The sequence below is a fragment of the Populus alba genome, chromosome 2 (assembly GCF_005239225.2).
Source record: "Populus alba chromosome 2, ASM523922v2, whole genome shotgun sequence".
Lineage (NCBI taxonomy): Eukaryota > Viridiplantae > Streptophyta > Magnoliopsida > Malpighiales > Salicaceae > Populus > Populus alba.
The window spans coordinates 2,915,973-2,941,220 of NC_133285.1; the positions used below are offsets into that span (position 1 = coordinate 2,915,973).

At 36.6% G+C, this 25,248-nt stretch overlaps 6 protein-coding genes across 9 annotated transcripts; 4 read left to right on the plus strand and 2 right to left on the minus strand.

Annotated features, from left to right (window-relative positions):
- Positions 1–709: 709 nt before the first annotated feature.
- On the minus strand, positions 710–3,879 carry LOC118049401 (rho-N domain-containing protein 1, chloroplastic). Its single transcript, XM_035059399.2, has 2 exons — positions 3,729–3,879; positions 710–1,980 (listed from the first exon to the last, which is right to left on the minus strand). The coding sequence occupies exons 1-2, from the start codon at positions 3,766–3,768 to the stop codon at positions 854–856; spliced, it is 1,167 nt and encodes a 388-aa protein (XP_034915290.1). The 5' UTR covers positions 3,769–3,879; the 3' UTR covers positions 710–853.
- Positions 3,880–4,357: 478 nt separating this feature from the next.
- On the minus strand, positions 4,358–9,389 carry LOC118049402 (mitochondrial ATP-independent inner membrane protease subunit 2). 2 transcript variants are annotated; one of them, XM_035059401.2, is made up of 6 exons: positions 9,180–9,389; positions 8,302–8,474; positions 6,231–6,414; positions 5,166–5,272; positions 4,845–4,941; positions 4,358–4,734 (listed from the first exon to the last, which is right to left on the minus strand). In XM_035059401.2, exons 1-5 carry the CDS (start codon positions 9,249–9,251, stop codon positions 4,860–4,862), a joined length of 618 nt encoding a protein of 205 aa, XP_034915292.1. In that variant the 5' UTR covers positions 9,252–9,389; the 3' UTR covers positions 4,358–4,734; positions 4,845–4,859. The 2 variants fall into 2 exon arrangements, with proteins under 2 accessions (XP_034915292.1, XP_034915291.1); XM_035059400.2 differs by having other exon boundaries at positions 4,835–4,941.
- A 600-nt stretch (positions 9,390–9,989) lies between these two features.
- On the plus strand, positions 9,990–12,952 carry LOC118049403 (TOM1-like protein 2). 2 transcript variants are annotated; one of them, XM_035059403.2, is made up of 4 exons: positions 9,990–10,146; positions 10,218–10,738; positions 11,602–11,883; positions 12,305–12,952. In XM_035059403.2, exons 2-4 carry the CDS (start codon positions 10,253–10,255, stop codon positions 12,740–12,742), a joined length of 1,206 nt encoding a protein of 401 aa, XP_034915294.1. In that variant the 5' UTR covers positions 9,990–10,146; positions 10,218–10,252; the 3' UTR covers positions 12,743–12,952. The 2 variants fall into 2 exon arrangements, with proteins under 2 accessions (XP_034915294.1, XP_034915293.1); XM_035059402.2 differs by having other exon boundaries at positions 10,000–10,738.
- A 130-nt stretch (positions 12,953–13,082) lies between these two features.
- LOC118049404 (structural maintenance of chromosomes protein 1) lies at positions 13,083–15,424 on the plus strand. 2 transcript variants are annotated; one of them, XM_073407767.1, is made up of 3 exons: positions 13,083–13,204; positions 13,319–13,715; positions 13,970–14,312. In XM_073407767.1, exons 2-3 carry the CDS (start codon positions 13,432–13,434, stop codon positions 14,076–14,078), a joined length of 393 nt encoding a protein of 130 aa, XP_073263868.1. In that variant the 5' UTR covers positions 13,083–13,204; positions 13,319–13,431; the 3' UTR covers positions 14,079–14,312. The 2 variants fall into 2 exon arrangements, with proteins under 2 accessions (XP_073263868.1, XP_034915295.1); XM_035059404.2 differs by lacking the exon at positions 13,970–14,312 and adding an exon at positions 14,319–15,424 and having other exon boundaries at positions 13,083–13,715.
- A 1,820-nt stretch (positions 15,425–17,244) lies between these two features.
- On the plus strand, positions 17,245–17,960 carry LOC118049405 (uncharacterized). The gene is made up of 2 exons (XM_035059405.2): positions 17,245–17,405; positions 17,506–17,960. The coding sequence occupies exons 1-2, from the start codon at positions 17,263–17,265 to the stop codon at positions 17,825–17,827; spliced, it is 465 nt and encodes a 154-aa protein (XP_034915296.1). The 5' UTR covers positions 17,245–17,262; the 3' UTR covers positions 17,828–17,960.
- Positions 17,961–18,733: 773 nt separating this feature from the next.
- LOC118049408 (mitochondrial import inner membrane translocase subunit TIM44-2) lies at positions 18,734–24,710 on the plus strand. Its single transcript, XM_035059406.2, has 14 exons — positions 18,734–19,072; positions 19,168–19,280; positions 19,367–19,450; positions 19,581–19,656; positions 19,913–19,957; positions 20,061–20,474; positions 20,584–20,652; positions 20,754–20,818; positions 20,916–20,984; positions 21,084–21,156; positions 21,257–21,361; positions 22,758–22,829; positions 22,915–22,977; positions 24,345–24,710. The coding sequence occupies exons 1-14, from the start codon at positions 18,998–19,000 to the stop codon at positions 24,474–24,476; spliced, it is 1,455 nt and encodes a 484-aa protein (XP_034915297.1). The 5' UTR covers positions 18,734–18,997; the 3' UTR covers positions 24,477–24,710.
- The last annotated feature ends 538 nt before the right edge of the window (positions 24,711–25,248 follow it).

A 25,248-nucleotide genomic window follows, 5' to 3' on the forward strand; every position in this document is an offset into this window, starting at 1 on the left:
GGAACTCGTATATAGAATAAGCTCACGCATCAACATCGAAGATGTAAAGATAAAATCAAACTTTTTACAAACCCAAGTGGTATTGCTTTGCAGGTTTAGTAAGTTAACTGTAACCATAAAAAACATCATTACTTTTTAAAAAATTAATACGACAATGGTTTAAATATTTTTTTATCTGGCCAACTAATTTTATGAACTACTTAGAGCCAATTAAAATTAATAAGAACAAGTTAAGTTATGATAGCAAATTATTTTGTTTCATCTGACATTAAAAAACAGGCATGATTAAATAAAAAATTTAAATAGCACAACACGGTGCAAAATTATATTTCTTTACCTGTGATAATTAATTGTTGATCCAGCCAGCTCGCAATGTAGCATGGGCAGAGTTGCAATCTTGTCCATGTTAACCCAACAAGTTGATTTGTAAATTATTTGGCTGGGAGAGAATGTAACAGCTGAACCAAGTTTATTGTGTTTCCACTCTCCGTGGCAGCAAATATCAGAGCGGCCGCAAGAATTATTAATGTGCTTCTGGCGATGTTTTCTCCCTCAAGGTATTGAACGACAAATGTATGAGCACCCAGCGATAGCAATTTCATAAAGCAGCTTTCCTTTCAAGGAAAAAAAAAAAAAAAAAAAGCAGGTTTCCTTTCTTCCTAAGAAAAAAGAAGCAGCAGCAGCAGCAGCTTCGAAACAAATCTTCATCTGCCAGTTGAAAGCATTTGAGAGGATTTGACGGGCTAAAATTATCACCTTACATAAAGTCATGCAAAGAGAATAAGGAGACAAAATTATATGACAACAAAAGGGACAACTCAAAACTAATCTTCATCTGCCAGTTTAGCTATTGTCACATTGAACTACCACTCAGCAACTCAACCAGTTCGCCTTTCTTCATCTTTGAAAACCCTTTTACACCGCGAGACTTTGCAAGCGCTCTCAGCTCAGGTAGCTTTAAAGAACTCAAATCCTCATCTTCAATTAGCTGTTGTTTTTCACCATCCCCGTCAACATTATCCGTGTCTGAAGATTCACCTTCAGAAAGCTCATCAAACACATCCCCACCAGCAAAAGAAGGCTCTGGCTCTGGCTCTGGCTCTGAATCCAACTCATGCTCCTCCGCATCCAATTCTGGGTCCAATTCAAGCTCCTGAGTGGTGTCTGGGAGTATCTCAAGCTGCTGCTTTTTCTCACCATTTAAATTTAAATGAGATGTAGAATTAACAGGGTCCTCACTTGAATAAATGGGCTGGAATTTCACTTGAGGTACTGGAGACTTCCGTCGAAAATTCGAAGGTGGCCTGGTAAAAGAGGTGATGGGCTCTAGGACATCATTCCTTTCTTTCTTACTCGAATCAAAGAAACTTGTGCTATTAGCTTTCTTGTATGTTCCATTCTCTGGCTGGTCTAAACTCAAGTCTCCACTGCTGATATTGCTGGTTTTTTTCTTACCTTGCTCAACTGAGTGTTTCCGGAGTAGCTTGAGGAGGGAGTCCACAGTTTCATTTTCTCTACCTTTTCCTTGTGAAGCTTCAACCTTTTTTTCTTCTTTGACTGCAGCTCTTTCACGCAGCTGAGCTTGTACCTTCCTGAATAGCTCAACAATCTCCTTCTCTCTTGGCCCAGGGGCAGCAGTGGCTTGGAACTTTGGGGTACCAGAGAGGGAGAGTAGTGGCCCATTCTTTGATGTTAACAGATCAGATTCATCAAGGTTTTCAAAACCATTTCCCTCCTCATTTTGCCTGTTTCTGTTTCGTGAAAACCCCTGTCTGTTTTGCCTAGAAAAGTCTGGGTTTCTCCTATGACCGCCAGAACTTTTGCACACAATGGATGAAGCCCTGGAGGAACATTTCATCTTTCCAAACTGCGCCTGTGAATGAACATAGTGGACACCACGTGAAGAACAAGGAGATACAGCTACTGCTCTACCAGAAATTCCTGAGCAGGGGAGACACCTGCCTTCTGATGATCCATAACCTACAAAAGGCATATATCCGTACAAACAAGGAGAATTAGTCTTGAAGTTTAAGTCATTATAAATGTGATGAGAATCTTGACTTTAATCATGAGATTGATACAATGAGAGGATCAACAATAATACATGCTTTTTTGACAGTGACTAACTTAAATGTTCAAATATACAAATTTTCCAATTTATGCTGGAAGTAGTGCTTCCAGCATCACCCAGCACACTTTCACAGATTCCATGCATTATAGAATTTTTTCATCTTGAATGATAACGTGTTTATGATGATGAAAGACTACTTTTAAATGCAAGTGTATTTCTATGAAAGTCAATCAAGAATGTAACAGTTTCTCATGCAATTTAACAGTCAGCAAACCAACACCAGTCCTCATCTCACAAAGATTCGCACCAGTGCACCACCAGCCCAACATCATTCCTCTCAAAAGTCAAACAAGGAGCTGAACTGAAACCAGAACATCAAACATAAAAGTTTCTTCCCATCCAGCTCCTTGGAAACAAAAGAGGTATTCGATCATATTACTTGTACCCAAAGACAAGGGTAATCAAGGATTTCTTATATCTGTTAAAATGATACAGTTTACGTGACAACACAAAGGTAAGGAATGTAAAACAAGAGTTTATTCCCATCCATAGCATCTGGACAAAATATTTTCCCCTCAAACAAGCAGTATTTTGATTGTCTATACCATTTCAGGTAGTTAAGTGGCACCTTGACCAGCCTCAATTACTTAACACACCTTGACCAGATAACTCTAACACAGTCACAAGCAGCCATGAGTCACCACTCACCACCAACCAGCTACTAGGACCTCATCATAATTAACCTCATCAACACCATGAACATTTCTAGCTCCAGCTCTGCCATCACAATTGTGGTTTTCACCATACAAGCGGCCACATACTTTTAAGGATTCACATACGTCATACGCTAAGCAACCTGACCCTTGGAAACATGTCGCCAAAACAATTTACCAAGTTCATGTCTCATTTCCTAAAGCGAAACCTCTTGTTTCCTAACAGTATTCTCGCAGCGCACATGGAAGACCTCGCTCCTTACAACTGAGCGAGGTATGCCATTGTGCCTGATGATGCTTAAAATTATGCAAAACTTATGGGATAATATCTCTGTTAAAAACCATGAAGCATACAAAAGCTAAACAAGAAGTCGAAAACAAATAGGTTTGCCAAAAATAAAAGCTACCATAAAATATACAAGAGACCATTTCAATTTAGAACAATCAGCTCAAACACCTAGATTCAAGATCTAGTACAAAAATAAAATAATAATCAAAAGCAAGAAAAAAAAGTGGCATGTTTAGGGGTTCCCAGAAAGCCAACCAGCGAAACACAAGCAATCAATTGAATCAACAGAGTGAAAGGTAAATGGTCAGTAAATGATCAGTTTTGAGATAAGAAACGAAACCTAAAATTTAAAACAATCTAGGAGACAACAGAGAAGCCCGCTCTTTCCTTATTAGACCTAAAAGTCATTCTATCAAACACATGGTGGGCAACAATCTTAGCTTGCAAAAGCTTTCAAAATTAAGTTGCAAAAGTGCCAACAAAACCACAGTACTCTGTTGGGCAGCAAACGGAACGCAGAGAACAAAACGATAACTAAAAAACAGCCTCTTCAAACACCCAGTTAGGCCAAAACCAAGATTTCTTTTGTTCTCACAGCAACCAAACAATGCTAGATAACGTACAGGGGAGTGAGAATGAAGGTGAAAAGGAGTACCTGGAAGGTTCTTGGTGACAAGATGGACTGCTTGCGACATTGAACGAACTAGTTTATAGCTTTTGGCTTAGCAGTGACGCGTTTGCATTTTACTGTGTTGTTTTCTGTCTTCTTAATATTCTTTTCTCTGCAGTAGTTCTTTAGAATTTATACAGCCATCGATAAGGGAGTCTTTGGGCATTATGCCATTTTCTTAGGGGCAAATACGGGCATGCAATGGATTAGTTTGTTGTCGTTTAATATGGGAGGCGGCAAAGTGTCGGGTTTATTATCGGCCTCGGAGACGGGTCGGTTATGTTCAATTCTTGATGGTGGACTATAGGGGGCTTTTTTATATCTCCTGCTATGTTGCGATTTGTGAGGCCAGGCCCACTTTCCATGTCAGGTTTTGGGCCTCTTGTAAGGAGAGACTGAGCACTCCAAAGGCCGGGGCCCAACCTCACAGGAATCTCTTGCACAACAAACATAGCTCTTTGTTTTTTTAAGATTTTTTTTATTTGAAAATCAGCTTTATAATCAACTATAGGTTAGCAAAACTACAATCATTTTATCATTTTCAGAATCTTCAAGCAAGCTTTCAGATGAGTAGAACTGTCAAGCCTGAATGGTGTACTTGTAATACCAAAGTCTGAACCGGGTCAAAGACAGGAGTCCATTAACTAGAAAAGTCAACTGATTGATTGTGATAATAGTAAAATACAATGAGACTGCAGGAAGACGTATCCACAAACATCCCACAATTTATTTGAAAATAAATGTTAGAAAATGTATCCAATGGTTAAAACCGCAGAAACAGGTCTGAGCAAGTTCATATGGGGCAATGAAGGCATGGAAAGAGTCCCAACACAAACAGAATGAATGGTGGCAGCAGTAAGATTCCAGTTTCTTTCCCTGGTCTGATTTTCAAACTACAATCACTGCAATACTAGATAAAGTTGAAACTCCAAATTGAAAAAAGCCAGCTTCCTATGGTTGCAAAGGAAGACCCGATGATCTGGTTGCACACCTGACCAAAAATAACAGTAAACACATTTCCCTCCCATAACAGTTAAAACCAAAAAAATAAAATAAAATACAGGTGGATAACAGAGAAGAAAAACCGATACATGTACAAACCAAACGATGCACAGTCTAAGCTTTGTGATTCTTTGCCATCTCTTCAACATCGAGTTCCACCTCCAGCACTGGGGAATCCTTTCTCATGCTGAAATGACTGGTATCAAGATAGCAAAAAAATTCAAATATCACCCAGTATTTTCCCTTTCATATTGTCACTCTCTAGTTCTAGTACAGTCATTTTAGAGAGTGACAAGCTCGAAGTGTAGTTATTATATAGAGTGATGCATATATAAAAAAAAAAAACAAAGAACGAGAGGAAAGGAAAGAATAAGGAAGAAAGAAAGGAAAAATTAAACAAACTAGCATCCAGATGCTTACCTGTTCTGTACAGGACCATGGTCCACAGCTGTTTGCAGACAATATATGACTCGACCAACTATGTTTGACATGGAAATTGGACCAAATGTTCGACTGTCATTGGCTTCCTGTGATACCAATGAAACAAACAAACAAACAAACAAAGAAAAATAATGAAGAAGGACAAGATCAACCAGTTTTTGCTCAAGCCATAAAATATTCAAATGCAATCTTCAGGCCAAAAGTTACAACTAAACTTAATTACACCCACAAGAACAAATAGAAGGAAGAATAGTCTAGCATTAAAGAAGGAGAAAATGACTGTGAAGCTGAGACAAGGTAGAGTAGATATACAAATCATTCAGTTCGATACATTTAAAAAGAAATATTTACTGAATTTGCGAAAGTGATCTTGGTGATAAATGGCTGATTGGGGGAACTGCCAACATTCTAATTATAAATTTTAGATGCTACCCAGTCTCAATTAGAATAAAATGCAAAAAGAAGTAACTGTCGAATTATTATTGATCTCATTTGGTAATTTAGACATTTTTATTTCTTATTTCTCTTCATAGAAGAAAAGCTAAATAAATAAATAAAAATGTAAATGAATATGGTAGGAAAAAATCTGGAATCTAATAGATGCATTATCAAAACCTTTAGTTTGTTTCCTTATGGCATATAGTGTTCTAACGATGAAAAAGAAATTAAGATAATTTAGAAATCTGCAGTGCAATGTGTCCTTCATGATAACAAACTAGGTTTCCTGAAGCCTGACATTTCTGTGAAACCAATATCTAATCCCATCACAAGCAAAACCATATGTCTAACTATTTCCTTGGTCAGCAATGAGACCAGCACCAACTACCAAGTCCACCAATGCTAAAAGCCTTATAAGATGAGCTTAATAAATCATCAAAAGATGACTTGAAAAAATCAATTATCCCAATTGTTTAGGCATGTTTGGAAATAAATATGTAAATTCTGATGTTGGTGAGCTTTGGTTGAAAGATGTGACAAGAGAGCAGATCAAACAATCTGTTAGCATATATAATCCTATTTTTATGATATCAAAATCATACATACCTTGGCCTTCAACTTATCATTGTCAGCCAATACCCAACACTCATCCTTGTCAAGAACAAATGGGTCATCTTTTTCATCAGCAGACACCATTTCATACCCTTCAATAGCAGCTAATCTTCTGACTAGAAAATCATCTGACTTCTCAGGATCCTTCAAAAGCACTACATCTCCAACAAAAACACGCCTGCCGAGAACTATGACTTATAACTCACCATGTTATTTTAGAGCAAAAGAATTAAGAAAAAAAAAGGCAACAAAAGGGTGCCTGCAATAGTTCGTCTTGGACCAAATTTAGAACTCCCCTCAATGCTTTGTGTAGCCATAAATCCCTTTTTGTATCAGCTGAGATCTGTTAACTTTGTATACCATTCCGTTGTAAATAAATGATCTTATCATAGATCCATTGTGGTCTGGAAATTTATTATTATTATTATTACATAATAATGGAAACGGCAACACTTGTCACCATCTCTATATCTGGTTTACTTGTAAGTTTTACTGGGTATGCCTTATATACTGCTTTTGGGCAACCCTCTCAACAACCAACCAAGGTTGTCAGTAACAAATGAAAATTATGAATTGATCCTCATTTGCAGTAATAAGAACATGGCATTGGTATTACCTGAATGAGATGAAACAATACTCACACAGTCCCATTTCTTTAATAAAAAATATATATGATCCCCATTTGTAGAACATATCCATCATCAACCTATGGTTCCACCAGCAAAGAAAATTGATAGTGTTGAATTATATGGTGGTGGGGTTTAGAAAGTAGTGTGGATTGAAGTGATAGAGAATGATCTACAATCACAGCAGCTTGTGAAAACTTAGCCAGTAATGTACCTAGATAGAGAAAGCCGATCTATGTACTTATCAAAGGTTGAGTAGAGCAGCGATACCAAAGTCATCAGACATTGGCACAGGTTTCTGTTGCTGATAACCCTAGGATGATTGTGTATAAAGTTTGGTATAGCTTTATAACTAAAAGCTTTGAGTTTAGAAGGATTCCAGAACATGGTGTTATGCTTCAATGTAATGTTGTTATCCCTTGTGCCAGGCTTGTTTATCATGGTTGTCAACTGGATTGCTCGTGGAGTTTGATTGGACCTAAAGACTAGCGGCTTTAATGATTTCTCTTTTTTTGGGTATTGTATATAAAGCTTGGTATGGCTAAGGCTCCTCTACCAAATAGCTCACGCTTTCTTGAAGGAAGGTTTTTACACAGAACAGAAGGCTGATATCATAATGGGCAGCATGTTGACCCTGTAGTTTAAACTGAAGGATCACATGTCTTTGCATGCATATATCTTCCTCACTTGATCACTTTTCTTATAAAGGCAAGACTCCTACCTCACATGTGTACTACAAAATTTATGGATATGGTCCTGAGCACTAACATTAGAAGTTTTGCATTAAGTCAACTCTTAAGACTTGAATCCACATGTTTACAAACTGGCAGCCAAATATTTTACCATTGAACGAAATAATGATTCCACAATTCTCGAAAAAGTGAGCTTTGAAGGTAGATCACTCAGAAAACTTCCTAAAGAATATCAATTCAGATGAATACGCTGGCAACATGATTTTCCATCCACATTAAAAAAAATCCCCCATAATGGTAACTCCAACCTGCCACTAACATCATGCCAATTAAAACATTATATTGATGGTATCGAGGTTTATCATGGCCAGGCAGGGTGTCATTCACCTCAAATCATGGCCAGGCAGGATGTCATTCATCTCAAACCCATACAGCCCTAGTGCACCATGAGCATTACTCCCAACAGTATAGGTTCATTTTCTAGCAAGCAAGCATCTAACAAGTTACCAGCTATGCATAAAATACATCGCAAAATGGATAGGCCCTGCAAACAGCAATCAACAAAAGCACCAAAATCCTTCATGACATGTTAGAATCATCTATATGAATCATCCATGCACAGGATGTCACATTCTTATTGCCTGATACTATACTTATCGAATAGTATGCTTCTCTATGATGGTTAAGAAATAAAAATAATAATAATAATCAAACGTCCACCCACTCATACAAGTTAAGTATTCTTACATTGGGTCAGCAGTTGGTAATTTGCGAACGAGAAGGGTCCCCCCTTGGTCTCCAATTGTTGGGGCCATTTCCCGTCCTTTATTCCAGTGTAAAAATGTCAACTTTCCCTGAAATAGATTTTTCCATACTGTATCATAGACTTCTTTATTATTGATTATGCCACCCTTGTAGCTCTGCAACAAGTTGAAGGCTACATCAGAACAATCAATATAAGAATGGTTCAATTATCCTCAACTTTAACCACAGCTATGGGTTTAGAAACAGCAGCAAAGAATGAAGTGGCATGCATGATATCAGCTGATGCGTTTGACAATTCAAAAAACAAAACAAAATGATAGAAGAATAAGTGAATACAACGAATTGAGCATGTGGCAACAATTCTGGGGAGCCTTATAAAACAATATAAATATTTCCCAAATCTTGGACTTTATTGGATAAAACTTCCTTTGACAACAAAAATCATGCACAATTCTGCAACACAACATCTACAATTGAGTTTCTCCAGCAAAGTATTGTTCCCTCAAACATACCCATACACACTATATTCTCACAAGTAAAAGACATAGAGCAGATAAAGCTTAGTCTCCAAAAAGATGCATATCTTATAAAACAAGAGAGAATGGCATTGAAACACCCCATTTCCGGTAAACCCCGCATCAAGATCAATGAAGAAAGAAACCCATCAAGCAAAAAGAAATCTTTCTAGCAAAATTTGCAGCCTTTACCCGGGCAAACCAAAACCGAGAAACCAGATACAAGGCACAAAATCATCAAAACAGGCATAAATGAGAAAACCCACAAACACACACTCGTCAAATTGCATCAATCTTGTGTAACAGCAAAAAAGAAAAGAAAAATGGGTTTAGAGAGGGGGGGACCTTGTAGCTGAGAGAGAGAGAGTACTCGAATTTGTGAGCAATGTAACGACACCAAGTCGACAGAGAAGCCATTTCCCTAGCAGACAATTACTGTTTTTGTTTACTTTTGTGAGTGTTTGTTTCCTTCTTATCTTAGGTTACCGGTTTATCCTTAGAGGCTTGAACCCCTAGCAGACGCTGCACAGGTTTTTCCTTTCTTTTTATTTTAACAATTTTTATTATTATTATTTATTTAATCGATCTTTTTAGCGCCTTCGATTAATTGGATTTGATGTTGATTATCAGGTTCTTTATGGCCTCGGGCAGGGTCGATTCGGGTCCCTCTCTTTTACGGGTTGAAGAACTAGACTCTGTGCAAGGCTGCAAGCCCACACAGTCAGAAGAGTCCACAAGAGTTTGTTTGGTTTTGTTATTTAAAAAAAACATTATTTAACTTTATTTTTTATATAATGATATTAAAAATAAGTTTTAAAAAAATAAAATTAATATTGTTTTAATCTATTTTTAAATAAAAAAAATATTTTATAATACAACGACCGCGACGTACAATTGTTTTCAAACAAAGTCCGTCTTTCCCTTAAGATGACCTGTCGTTTTTGTAAAATGCCGAGTGTATTTTCTTCATAAACGATAAGTCTTTTTATATGAACCAATTCGAATAAATATTTTTTAAGGAATTAATGATAGTTACAGAACGCTGCCACGCTGCCACTGCCATTTTTCTTGAACGATGCATCGTTTTTGTATTTGAAAACGACTTGTCATTACAGGGCACGCGGATCTTGACTCGTCACCACTGGCAAAAGAACAACTGGAAATTAAAACTGCCCAATTCATCAACGAGCGGAGCTTTTTTTAACATATCCTCTAAAAAAAACGGCTACGTTTCCACAGGAATTTCTCAACTAGAGCTTTCAATTCTCTGTTCGAACCAAAATTAGGGTTTTGAAATTGCAGCTGACCTCAGGTTTTCATTCTTTATTCCTAGAAAAGCTTCAATGTTTGACTTTTGTTTATAAATTGTTGTTGTTGTTATAGCTGTTGATGTTTGTGTTTTGAGCGTAAAATAAGAGATGGACAAGCTGAAATTATCTGAATGGGGTGAACTGTTGAAGACTGGTGGGGCTCAAATGAGTCGACTTGTAAGTGGTAAGGTGAAAGAAATGCTGCAAACCCCAACGCCTGAATCGAAGATGGTTGATGAAGCTACGTTAGAGACAATGGAAGAGCCTAACTGGGGTTTGAATTTGAGGATATGTGCGATGATCAATAGCCAAGAGTTTAGTGGTACTGAGATTGTTAAGGCTATAAAGAGGAAGTTTTCGGGAAAGAGTGTGGTGAGCCAAAGGCTGAGTCTTGATTTGTTGGAGGCATGTACTTCGAATTGTGAGAAGGTGTTCTCTGAGGTGGCGTCTGAGAAGGTGTTGGATGAGATGGCTAGGATGATTGAGAATCCGCAGACGGATCAGGGGAATCGTGATCGAGCTTTGCAGTTGATTAGGGCTTGGGGAGAGTCTGAGGATCTTGAGTATCTGCCTGTCTTTCTTCAGACTTATATGGTTAGCTTTCTTTCAGTAAACAAATTCTTTCATTGCTATGGAAATACACCAATTGTTTGTGTATGATTAGGTAATAGTTCGGACTTCGGTGTGTTTAATCAAGGATCACTATTATCATTTCACACATACAGTTGTGATACTTATGCCTTGTGGCTTGGATTGGTTTTAGTCTCTGCATATCTGATGCCATTCCTCATAGTTGATAAGCTAGTTGGTTTGGCCAAAAAAAGAAACTAGTTGGATATTTTAGCTTTATGCTTGAATGTTGTAAATGGGTCATTGTATAGAACTGCAATTTATTATTATTTGACAGCTTCTTGGGTTTTGGCATGTTCTTAAGGATTCTTGGGTTTTGCCATATGCTGCAAAATCAGAAACCTAATAAGCTAAAAGTTTTGGGAATGCGGGTTTGCTTACATTTTTTCATCCTCGTCTTTCTTCATAGTTACAGCTTGTGAATGTGAGGCAAAGTTACAAATTTAGCACCTAACAAAATTACTTACCGATCCTTTTAAAAGAAGGCCACAAAGGAGCACCTTTGGGATCTGTGGTCATTAAGTGATAAACTGGTGCACCTTTTTTCCTGGATGGAGAAGGATTATTGGACAGGGTCATGCTAATATATCACTATTTCTCCCTAACTCGTGTCATGTCTTCCAATTTTTGATGAACTACCGTATGCCCATTTACTCCTTATGTTGCTTGTCAGCGCTATAAATGGATGCACCACCCCCTCCCCTTTCTTTCCAATGTTATTTTGTGCCAATTGTTACTCTGGTTCTCGTTGATTCTTGAAAGACAGAAAAGCCTCTGTCGTTTGTTTTTCTTTTCTTACATCTAATATCGTTTTCTGGCTCTGGCAGAGCTTAAAAGAAAGAAGTCTGCCTCCACCACCAGTTGAAGATGGTAGTTCATTCCCCATGCAGTATTCATTGGAGTCATATGTTCACCAGGAACCGTTGTCACCTCCTGGAAACTATCCTATTCCGGACATGGGATTGCATGGTGCAGATCATAATACTCTTCCATATAACTTTGGGGGGTTATCAATTAAAGAAAAGAATGAAATGCTTGTAACAACTCGGAACAGTCTGGAACTTCTTTCTAGTATTTTGAAAGCTGAAACTGAGCCAAAACCCATTAAGGTAATTCATTTTTTGGGTGTTATTCAATAAGAAATTACCAGTCTCATTAAACAGCTCATCCTTGTTAACCTGTTTATATACATTTTTGAATTTCTTTTTTAGTTGATGCATGCTTTCAAGTTTATTTTAATCTTTCTGATATTTCACAGAATAAAGAATTTTTCATCTTTCATTTTTTTTCGTACTTGCTAATGCTATTGGGTTCCAGAAAAATGACATGACAAATTGTAGTGATGGTGCTAAACAAAAAAATTGTTAATATGAGTTTGAAAGCACATTATGTTCCTGGGATCTCTTTTCTTTGTGATCCCATTGTAAAACATATAGCTGAGCGACTACATTTTCACAAGCAAGATAGAGGGGAAATAAACGCACCATGAAATAATGGCTGCGATTATTAAAAGTTCATGTGTGGCTGCAGGAAGATCTGACAGTTAGCTTGTTGGACAAGTGCAAGCAGTCACAGCCTGACATTCAGAGGATCATAGAAAGCACCACTGATGACGAGGCAATGCTTTTTGAAGCTTTGAATCTCCATGATGAGCTCCAGCAAGTCATTTCCCAGTACGAGGAGTTAGAAGCTGGTATAAAATCTAGAGAGCAGCTGCCTGAAAGTTCTGACAACACTGGGGCCAGTATGTTACCTGCTCAACTTGGACATCAAAATGAAACCAAAATAGCAGATTATCCCATTGGGGCCGATATGTTGGCCGCTCAAGGTGGACGTCAAAATGAAACCAAGATAACAGATTCTCCCATTGAACATCATGATAAAACCAAGACAGCAGATTCCCACAAAGGAGAGAGTACAGAATCTAGCAGTGCGAAGAAAATTGATGAAGGAGAATTCAGTGGTTAAAGTGCTGAAAGCAGGGTTTGTTAAAATGCACGTTTCGACTGTACTTTCTCTAATCCTCGATTTCATGTATACTAGTAATTTGTTCTTTCCTTCTGTGTAGTGATAAATAAATAATCGAGCTGTTTCAGTTAGCTGAGAGATTTTATGTAATTGAGTTTGTTATAATTATCTTCCTCATTCTTTTCCTGGGAATGAGTTCTTGGTTTCGTACTCCTTGGTGCTGCTTTCTTTTAATCCTGCACAGGCCGAACCTCCACCGGGTTCTTTATAGCTGTCACTGCTCGGAGAGGTTAATGGGTTCAGTAGCGATCTGTTCCTCTCGTGGCGTGGCCTTTATCAACCCACGGTCCCCCCCCCCTCCCCGGCGGCCCGTCCACAGAAGCACCAGGTGTTCTGAAAATTCTTGAATCCGCCTGAATTCATTTTAACAACGTTACGAAATCATGTCAGACCACTAGCAGGGTATTGCCCCCTTCTTTTTTCGACATTTCAATTAAATTTTGTGTTTATTAAATTGTATTGAGCCGGTATTTCCAGGTCAATTTTTGCCTGTAAACTAATTTTATTTTTTTCCAGTCCACTGCAGATCATCCACACTAAAATTGAAAAATAAAATAAAATTGTGGAGGATCCTATAGAAAAGAAATGGTGAAAAATAAACCCTTACTGCCTAAACTTGGAATAGAACCATGGACATTGACTCATCAATTCCTGGCCCATGTTATGATTTTTGCCAGCTAAATAGATCTCTTCAGGATAGGAGACCTTCTGCCAGAGAGAAACTTGGGGCGGATTTTAAGCAAAAGATGGATGCCTTGATATCAGAAATTGAAAAAACTGCCCCAAGCTTGAAGGCACTGTATCAATATGAGGCTCTGCGAGAGAAAGAAAGAGTAGTCACTGAAGAGTTTGAAGCAGCCAGAATGGAAGAGAAGCAAATAGCTGATGGTTACAATGCAGTTAAGCAGAGAAGGTAATAATTACGTGGTGTTCTTTGACAAGCCATTTAGCAAGTAATGATCAGGATCAAGGACAAATGTTATCTCTGACTTGTGTGTGAAGGAATAAAACATGGTACAGTGAACACAATTTGAGAAAAGAATTGTCTCTTCATACAAGAATAAAAAGAACCCTTGGCAACTGAATTTTTGTTATCTGTTTCCTATTGATTGTCTTGGAAACAGCATGCTTAAGTGCTTGCATTTGTCTTTTGTTTCTTGGTATCAGGGGATTAATCCAGCTTGTCAACCTAGCCAAGCCATCTACTCTTTGTACCCAAATCCTTCACTTGCTAAATCTCTCTCGACTTGAGAATGTATTGAACATGGTGCAGTGACACAAGTTTTAGTATTTGTGAAAAACATGAAAGCAATTTAACATTCCTGACCGATTTTGTGCATTTATTGATGCTAACATGTTTATAGTTTTGAGTTCATTGACTTCAACCTTCTTGTGCTAGCGATGCCTCTGCTTCTTGGTATTTATCTTTGCTACTTTGATGGGCCAAATTAACTGAAAGTAACTCGGTACCCATATTTTACAAATAATAATTCTTACTTTGTTCCTGTTTGCACAGATATGAGAAAGAGCAGCAATCGTCAGTTGGGCGGGACGGCATATCTGAGCTTAGAAAATGAGGACGATCCTTTTCTACATGGTATTAAATATACACTGCTGTGCCCTCACAAAAGCGTTTCCGAGATATGGAACAGCTCTCTGGTGGAGAGAAGACTGTTGCAGCGCTGCCATTGCTATTCTCCATCCACTGGTATGTCCTTGGAGATCAGAGAACTGTTTCTTAACAGTAACAGTTATCTATTTTTCTCGAAATTTGACGTTGCATGGTTACTAACACCTTTGCATCCTTCTCTCGTTTCTGGGTTAAAACTGCAAGTTCTTGGCTCATTATGTAAAACCAGGAGGCCAATTATCTAATATCTAGGATTGGATTTTATCTGTTGATGTATTTGATGACCTTAGGATTGGATATGAATCTGCTGGTGATCGATGAATCAAGGTCCCAAGAAATTTCATAGCGAAGCATTGAAACATGCATTTTCACTACCATGCATCGATCATAGGCAACTGTTTTCGTGTGTTCTGGTTGTATAAATCTGTATCTGTCCCTTGCTCCAGTTCTCTGTCTTGTTGGTCTAGATACTTTTATTCCGAGACAGGAACAAGACGCCACCTTACTACCTTAGAAATGGAGAACAGGTTGAAAAGAAAACAAGCTACGGCATTTACATATGGACCAATACCTTCAACTTCAAGTGCGAGACTCTGTGATGTGAACAGAAAACCAAATTTTATGGATGCAAGATGTAATCATGTTTCTCCTTTTGTTTTAATAGCTAGTGATAGATAGACTGAGTTCAAAAAGTGACTGATTTTTTCAACCTGGTATTGGTTTTTTAAGAATGTTTTACCGTCAAATACCTGGAATGATTTGATTTTAAGGCATTATGGGATATAAATTTTCATTTATTTGGTGGCGTTGACCGAAAGTTTCTACTCCTTATTAGAGAAATGAAATCGAAAAAAAATAAAAAAAAGTACAGTAAAAAAACCAATTAAGGTATAGAATGGTGAAGATAGTTTTTTTTAATATAATGTTTATATTAATGAATCCAAAAATATATTTAAAAAATATAGTTATTAAACAAAATAATAAATCTATTAACAAATTACATATTATACTAATTATTTTAGTACTAAATTATAGAAATCAAAACACATATTAATTATTCAAATTTATATTCTAGTAAATATAGATATATATACCACTAACTTAAACATGAGTGCGATTATTTAAAAAAAAAAAAAAGATGAGGAAATGTTACTATGTTACTTTTTCACATAATGCTATTTATTATAATAGTATATTATTTAATATATATATGTATTTTTTAATTTCAATTTTATCTTCAACATTATATTTTTTAGGGATTGAACTTCATATTTCTTTTTTAATTTACTTTTTATGAAGTATCTTAGTGTTAAGATCGAGATAGTTGGTTTGATGAGTTAACTCGAGTTTTTTTTTCTTTATCTTAATTGATTTTTTTCTTAAATTTATTATTCAACATTTGGTTAATTAGTAATTAGTTTTGTGATTTATTTTGATTTACTTTTCATAAGGTTATCTCTTGTCTCATGAATCAAGAGTCATGAGTTTGGTAGCCTAACCCAGGTTGACTCGAGTTAGTTTTTTTATGTCATTTTTAATCGATTTTTTAATTTCAATTTTACTCCTTTAACATTAAGTTTATTATATATTGAACTGTTATAGTTGTTTTAATTTACTTTTTTATGATGTTATCTCCAGTCTCATGACTCGAATCATGTGTTTGGCAAGTTAACTCGGTTTACTCAAATTTTTCCTCCCTTTCCTGGTTGACTTTTTTAAAAAAAAAAAAAAACTAAACTCATCATTAGATGGTGATAATTAGGCTTCTTTATTTGTTTTCTTTTGCTTTTTATAAAATTATCTCTATCCCATGACTTGAGTTACAGGATTGACAAGTTAACCAGAGTTAACTTGATTTGGTTTTTATGTCTTTTTTTTAATTGAATTTTTTAACTTTGGATTGACTGAGAATAAAACTTCATAATTTATTTTAATTTGACTTCTATTGGGTTACTCTATTTTCATGATTCAAGTCGTTGGTTTGGTTAGTTAATCGGGTTGATTCAGGTTTTTTTTTTAAAAAAAAAATTTATTGATTTTTTTCAATTCATCATTTAACATTGAGTTTTTTGAAAACCATGTTTCATATTTTGTTTTGATTTTTTTTCTACATGGTTATCATGGTCTCATGACCCAACATGTAAATTAGTAGGTTCACTCGAATCAATTTAATATATTACCGTCTCAATATTTTAAAAAAATTCTAACTTAAATATTTATTTTGAATTATTGGTCAAAGATATCTTTGGTTATCAAATCAATAAAATCACATCGATTAATTTCTATATAATTTTAATTTTTTTACTAAAAAAATACTAATAATACTTAAATACTTTTTTATTTTAAAAATTTAATTCAACCTACCATATAATACAGAATAGTATTAAAGAATCTCAAACATCTTCTAACCAAACTCTCCCTTCAACTATTTAAGAGTGCGACGTGTCATTAAGGCTATTTTTTTTTTGGTGCAGAGTTGTGTAATTTGTATTTTTTTTTTCTCATGATTAATTAAAATATTATCTCATTAAAAACTTTATTATTTTTTCAAAACCCGCAAAAGCTACCAGTGCACTAAACAATACACATCACCACACACAAAAGTAAAGGGCAATCTTGTACAAATGCAAATGCTTCCGTTTTTTTTTTTCTCGATAATATTATAAGAATATTTTTCGAAACACGAAGACAGACCTGTCCAGAAAAACACAGCTACATTTCGAGAGGAGAGGACACTGCAACAGACACAGGTCTCATTTTTGAAATCGTAGGAAACTCAGATCCCAGATAAAAAGACATCACAGGAGGAGGCTTAGCATATTTTGAAACAATGTTGAGCTCAGCGATGGGTAAGTCTTTTCTGCTTAGTCGACTCGTTCTCGTCATCTTTGCTGCCCACTTTGCAGCTTCAAAGGTAGTGGCTACAAGACCTGGTTTTCTCTACACAAGAACCAGAGGAAGATGCACTCCCCAGTAAGTCCTCTCTGCCCCCCCTCTCATTTACGTATGGTGTTGTATTGTGATGTATAAAGGATGTCGAATGAGTAACTGAGTGGACCCGGATCTGACTCAGGTTCTGGAGCAGCAGGAGAGAGGCATGGCCTAGGATGGTCCCACAGAGATCAACGGTGTCAAAGGTGTTTGGATCAGGAGTTTTTGAAAGGTACAGATCGGATGTGACTTTGCTGGAATCAACGGGTAGGAATGACGATGAGATTGCATTTGCTGGGTTGTTGAAGCAGGCGAGTGCAGCCCTGCTCAACACTTATGCTAGAAAGGGGTTTCCCTATTCCGCTTGGGAAGTGAAGACTCTGTTTATACAGGCATTGGTCTCCAAAGAGGCTGCAGCTACACAAGCCAAACAGTTCTCCATTGCCAACGAAGCTTGTAATTGATTAAAGTTATGGGCACTAAACTAGTTTAGATTTTCCGTTTTCTTGTGACTAATCCTTTTGTATGTTTCTTGAGCCCTTGTCTCTCTATGTTCTTGCCTAGAAGTAAAGATTTTTCCGTTGGGAAATTTAGTTTGCTTGGATCTTGTCAGCTGGATCGTTGCCCAACTTGGATTGAATGTGAATCGTCATGATGCGATTCAATACTCACACTGGTTATCGAACCTGGTCCAGTTTAGCAGATCAATTTGATAACTCATCATCCATCCAAAACTAGTTCCTGTTTGGAAACTGCGCCCGAACCGTGTTTTTTAAAATTTATTTATTTTTTGTTTAAAATGAATTTTATCTTATATTTTTTAATTGTTTTGATAATATAAAAATTTTTTTTTTTTTTTTAATATATTTTTAAATAAAAAAATATTTTAAATCATGATTATTATCACAATCTCAATTATATCTATTCTTAGTTTAGAAATTTTAATATATATTTTATTAAAAAAACATTTAAAAGACAATTATTTTTATAAGTTTAAAAACTCCCATGAGCTTAAAATTAAAAAATTAATCCAGTAATAGACAGATAAATCTGTCGCCCCAATTTGAGGCCGGATCTAATAATTATAACATAAATTAAAAAATATTTAAGAAAATAATTTTTAAAGTATTTTTTATTTTAAAATATATTAAAATAATATTTTTAATTTTTTTAAAATTATTTTTAATATTAATATATCCAAAATATTAAAAGTATATTAAAATACAAATTTTTAAAATCTTTCAAAACCACTTTTTGCCGAGTACACTGCCAAGAGCCACCAATTTTATTTTCGGCAGTCTGAAGTCTGAACCGAGTAGTTGGGCCCTAGGGCACAGTTTGGTTAAAACTCATCAACTAACCCAAACAGGCTCAAAGATAATCTGACCCTTTACCCAAGCAAAACCTTTCCCTTCTCTCTGTAGGCAGCACAGCAGCTGCATACAAACACACGTTAGGGCAAAAAAAAAAAAACACCGCTACCGTTGCTGGTTTGTTTCTCACGAAACAAAAACCAAACATCTCCTCCTCCTCCTCCTCCTTCCTTTTTTGGAAAGATCTTATTTTGTTGAAGGTGATAAAATAAAAACTACCGATTTTTCTCGAGAAAAAATCTTCACTTCTTCCTTTCTTAAATGGCGAGCAGGAAGCTTGTTCGAGACCTCTTCCTCTCAAGACAGCCCCTGTTCCTTCACCTGACTTCTAAGCAGGTTATTTTCCAAGAAAATCTCTCCCTTTCTTTCATTCTGTATTGGGTACTAATTGCAATCTTCTGTGGATTCCGGGTTTCGATTTGGTGCGGTAGGTTTCAGGCAGGAGACTACAGGTGCTATCAAATCATGGGCACACGTATTATGGCTACCGTCGATTCAGTGTCTTCAATGAATTCTCCAAGAAAGTTAAAGGAGAAGCTGACAGGTAAATTCTTGGTATTTTTTTCCTAGTTATTAAGTTATAAAAAATCATGCTTTGGGTATAAATCTGCTTTGTGATTTTGTGTGCAGAAATCAAGAATTTAAGCAGTCAGTGAAGGAACTGAAGGAAAAAACAGAGGAGCTTAAAGGGGCGAAAGAGGAGCTTAAAGTAAGGTATGTGTGCCTTTAGAAGAGTGTGTTTATGACTTGTGTGTTATTAATTAGCTTTAATTAATAGTTAATAGGCTGAGACATACCGTTGTATGTCAAGGGAGGGCCTGAGATGATGAAATGGCGAATGCAGAACAAAGCAGACAACTGAGCAGCTGTACAAGCATGTAGATGGCGTTTGGACGGAAGCTGAAGCTACTGCGAAAAAGGTGTGATTCATATTGAGCTTTAGATGGTGTTGATTATAGACTCATTTCTGCGAAACGGTTTTTCAAATTTTGCAACAGAAATTATTTTTTCCTTTTCCGTTCAGAGGGCCTTGAAATCAACCTATTGGTCAGATAGGTGGATAGTGGGGTTGTTTTCTGATGTGTCTGAACTGGAGAACTTAGCAGTACTCGGTTTGTAATAATAGCACCCGTGTTAGTTGGATGTAGTTTATTAGCAATTGTGTGTTGTTTGTAGGTTTCTGCCAATGTTAAAGAAAAGATTTCGGCTGCCACAGAAGAGGTATGCTTGCCTTTTAAATTACCAGCCTTTTCTTGTGTTAATGCTACATGGTTTTGGAGTAATTGCCATGAAGGGATTATTTATTATGTCTTGGGTGATCCAGGTCAAAGAAACATTTGGGATTGGAAAAGAGTCATCCGAGTCTGCTGGCACATCGGCTAAAGATGGTGCTGGTGCTGAAGAAGGTACAAAGGCCTCACCTGGTGAAGAAGCAGACAAGCAGACTGGAACTGGTGATACAGCAGAATCATTTTTTGGAAAGTTTAAATCAAGAATTCCTTCTTCAAATGTATCTTCAGCCTACCAGAAATTGAAAGAGGCAAGAGTCAGTGAAATGATGAAGAAAGGATATGATGTTGTGAAGGATGAGTTATATGGCAATACCAATAAGAGAAAGCACCTGGAGCATACTCCTCCTCCTGCCTTCAGCGGTGAAATAAGTACAAAAACTGACATTGTTGCTCTACCCTCAAAACAGTCTCGATGGAGTAAAAAATGGGAGGCATTCAGAGAAAAGGTGATTTTGTTAATGCTGCATTGAATTTCTGGACAAAATAAGGCAACTTATTTTATATCTTCTTGCTTCTTTGCTGATATGATAATGTTTCCTGCTCCTGTAAACCCAGATGCAAGGGCATCCTTTATTCAAGCGTTTTGCTGGCCTCAGTGAACCTGTCGTGACAAAGGGTCAAGAGGTCTGATCTTCTTCGTCTATTTCAATTTCAGTTCTTGAGGTGTTAGTTCATTGTCTCCCGCAAATCTTTGTTGTAACTTTCCCTTGGATTGAAATTCCCAGATTGCAGAGGACATGCGGGAAAGATGGGAGACAAGTGATAGTCCCATTGTTATCAAAATTCAGGAGTATGATTCTCTCCCTCTCCATCTCTGCTGTTGTGGCCATGCTAGAGATGATAAATACTTAAAGAGTTGTTCATAAAACATTTTCTTTTGATGACAGTGTCAGTGACTCCATCTTTCAAGAAAGTGATGCTGCAGCATCATTCAAGGAAATACGTCGTAAAGATCCGTATGATGAAATGAACTTTGATTTTTCATTTCATAAACTAATGTCTGCATTCTTCCAATTGACCAACTCTTTTTTCCCCCTTGAATGTGTTTGCACCAGATCATTTTCTTTGATGGATTTTGTGGCAGAAGTTCAGGAAGCTGTTAGACCTGTCCTTAATGCATATATTAAGGTGAGTATGAAGTGTTGGTTCCCCACGACTCTCCCCCTTGTGCCCGTGTAAGTCCTTGAAATTCTCTCACTAGCAACTAACAAATGCTCTCTATATACAGGGGGATATAGAAACTCTGAAGAAGTACTGCACCCCCGAAGTGATTAATCGGTGTGAAGCAGAACATAAGGCATTTCAGGCCCATGGTATATTTTTTGATAACAAGGTAACAAGTTCGATTTTGAAATACTTTCTTTGTGGTGGAATGCCATGTTGTTTTGAGCTTAGTTTTTCCTTTACCTGCTGAAGAATGTCTTATTCTTCCAGTGGGTCATTCCTCCTTAATATTTTCTTTTAGCCATAGGTAAAGAAAATGTTTTTCATTTCAGCTATTGTAATTTTAAAGGTATTTAGATGCTTCTGCTAAGCATAATTATCCTCTAAATTCTCTTACAATTATGTGTTCAAATGAGTCAGCAGACTTGATAGTTATTTCATCACAATGCCACTTCAATTTAGACTCTGGCACTGTGCTAATATTACCTGTTCTTAGTATTACCATATAAGGAATTAAATAAAGAAGAAACTGTGAAAGGGTATGCTGAAACTCTTACCACAGTGTGTGCACATCTAATATTTGATGGAGTTTGCTACATTTTCAATCTTTTTGTAAGTTCTTTGAATAACTGAGACTAGAAAATGGCCAGGCCTTTAATGGGATAAATATATTTCTAAAAGTTGGAAAAGAAATCGTTGTTGTCACAATCAAAATCTACAATTCTAGGTATAAGGATGCAGAGGTAGGTATCTGTCAATATCATGGTTGCTGAATCCGATTTCATCATTAGCATCTCAAATGTGTGTCTGAGGTGGTGGTGTACATGCAAGCATGCATGTCATGAATGCATTATGTGTGCCATGGTATATGATGCCAGAATTTGTGTTTCTTCTTGTTCTCAAATTGCTTTATGTGGTCAGATGAATCATCAGACAGTCCCAAATTTAATTGTCCTAATGAAAAATGCACAGCTTTTGAGGAAATGAAAAAAATTAATTGTTTTGTCACTAGCTTATTATTCCACCTTTTACCTCTAATTATATTCTTATCTTTATCAAGGAAATGATAAAGGACAATAATGAAAAGTAGAGTATCTATTAGAGTTTTACTTTTAAAGTGGACATTTAAATTGGGACTGGCAAAAAGGAAAGTGGGATTCTTATTTAGGAACCAAGGGAGTAGTAGTTAAAATTATTACATTGCCACTTCAAGTTAGACTGTTGCAGTATGCTGTGTTTAACTGTTTCTAGAATTACTCAATGATGAGTACAAAGAATGAAGATACTATGATGTTATGACACTTACCCACAGTACATCTAATTTTGTTGGATTTTGCTACATTTTACAATTGTTTGATGGGCCTCTTGAGTAATTTGAGACCAAAAAACAGCTAGACTTTTGATGGGCTAAATATGTTTCTCAAAGTTGGGAAATAACTCTTTGTTGTCATATTCGCAATTGTACTTGTAGGTTTTGGATGGAGTGTAGTTATTTGTATATCAGTTTTTAGATGGAATGCTCCAATATGACAAGTTAATAAAAAACATCCCTATGGTTGGTGCAGATTCTACATATAACTGATGTGGAAGTAAGAGAGACCAAAATGATGGGAACCTCCCCAATAATCATTGTTGTGGTAGGCCTCCTTTTTGGGTAACTTCGTTGCAAGTATTCATTGATTTTCTGGTTACTGATGGTCATGTTTCCTGTAATAACTGCAGTTCCAGACACAGCAAGTGCATTGTATACGCGATCGACATGGTGCAATAACAGAAGGGGGTCAGGTAAACACAAACCACCTTCTCCTTTGTATTTCCCTTTTCCTTTTAACCTAACATATATTTGATTTCTCAAAACTTCCAATTTTGTTGATTGAAATCAAATAGTAGGAATATGGTTCCCTATGGCAAATATCATACTCTTAAACTTTTCCTTTATGAAAGCAAAATGCCCAAGAGACAATGTAACGGTTTCTTGCTACAGTATGTGCCCAAATCCAGACATGATTATAAAAAAAAAAAAACAAGAGTCATGCTAACTGAGTGTCATTAACTACTTTTTCTTAGAACATTGATCCACAATTTGGTCATGAATTGTCCATGAGAGTCCACGATCCAACCACCAGCTATGAGAGACATAGGAACACACATCCAGCCAGGTCTTCTTCTGTTATTATTCAGGTCAAAAAACCATGGCAAGGCTCTGTAATGCCTGAGACTTTTTTAAAAAATGAGGACAGACTAGAAAATAAATTAAATTACTCAAACTCTCTCCCCCGAGAGGCAAAAACTAGATATTCACAGAAAAAGGAACTCGAAAACAAGGTGGCATGCTTCCAAAGATAGAGAAATACCCCTACTTGGCAGCCTCCCACCATAAAAATGGTGAGAGAGCGAGAACCTTGCTGGAGAGAGATGTGGGGGAGAGGTTTGACTAAATTAAATAATTATTAATAAATATGATTTTTTTTTTATGATTGCAACCTTTCAAGAAAAATGCATGGTATTTGACATTTAAACCCTTTCCTACTGTATATTTCCTGTCTGGTCTGGTTTGCCATTTATGCATTTTAAAGCATGATTAGGTAGGTTATATTCATTGTAACAAAAGCCTCAAAGTTAAGTTTTGAAAACGGTCCACAAAAGAGGAGACTTTACCAGATGGTACCAGTCAAGAGTGTGTTTACTTGAGCCGAGATCATAAAATTGGTCTTGACATAACTGAGATGGCAAAGGCCAATTGATGCCTTGTAATTCTTTCGTCCATAGTAAGCTACTTCAGCTAAGCTAGGGACAACGGTCAATGTGGAAACTACAAGCCTAATGACCTTGTGGAAAACAGTTCATCTCCTTGCAGATCAAGGTCCTCATTCTCGACAAGGATTACCTTAATCTATCCTTGCATCAGTTTTTGGCTGAGTTGTTGCATGGGAACATTTTTGTTTATTTCCTTTTTGTGTCTTATTTAAACTCTGCTTGTTTCTCTGGTTTAACCATAGTGATTATTTCTTAGATTTTTTTAATATGGTTTAGAATATGATAGCATGTTAGTACCTTCAACTTCTCTGTCCAAGAATATGAACACCACTTCCTTTTTAGTCCCTGCTTGCAAAAATTTCCAACATTTTTTGTGGTATTCATGGCTATCGTAGGATACAATACATACTGTATACTATGCGTGGGCCATGCGGCAAGTAGATGCAGAAGAACTTGGAGGAGGTGCAATCTACCCAATATGGAAGCTAATGGAAATGCAACAGCTTGGAGTTCAAACCCTCATCTAGTTTTTATATTTTCAAGTTAGTACAATTAGAATTTGCTGGATTCTTTATTTTTCAATTTTATTTCTTTTGCTTCTGAAAACTTAAGAGGGTTTTCATGCAGTCTCGGAAAGCTTAGCTAGTATTTATTTTTCATTCGATCAAATAATGAAATCATTAACAATCGGACCTTCTGTAAAAACCACAACATTTCTTTCATGGATATGAAATGCCAAGCAATACCACTTCAGATAAAAAGGTTTGCAGTATCTCGAATACACAGCAAGGTTGAATCACCAGGTGGCCGCATTCCATTGATTGTAACAGATTTTTCACACCTGGTAACTTTGCTCAGCCTTAGCTTATGGGATCTTCTCCAACACGACATGGATTATCCAAGTAGTCCGAGGTAGATGCAATTTTTTGAATTAGACAGTAATGGAACACAATTCTGTCAAGACGAGGTTTCCTCGCTGAAAAATCCAAATCAATTCCTCATTGGTGAAATTTCTTGAGACAGCAGAACAAGTGTCTCCACTTACTGCTCCCTGCACTGAGACACAGTCTGGTGTGGATGCTGCTGTCCGAAGAGAAAAGTAGAATGATCCAAGAAAACTACAATAGTGTTTAATCTAAACACTTACGGCCAAGTACTGATCGGCTTTCAACGATGGATGCAAGGAGCATAAAAGACAGCATCAAAGCCAAGTTGAAAAACAGGGTTATGTTGGGGCTACACTTGCTGCCTGAGGAGAAGTATCAATCCTATGGTAGAAACAAATCAATAAGGCATTAC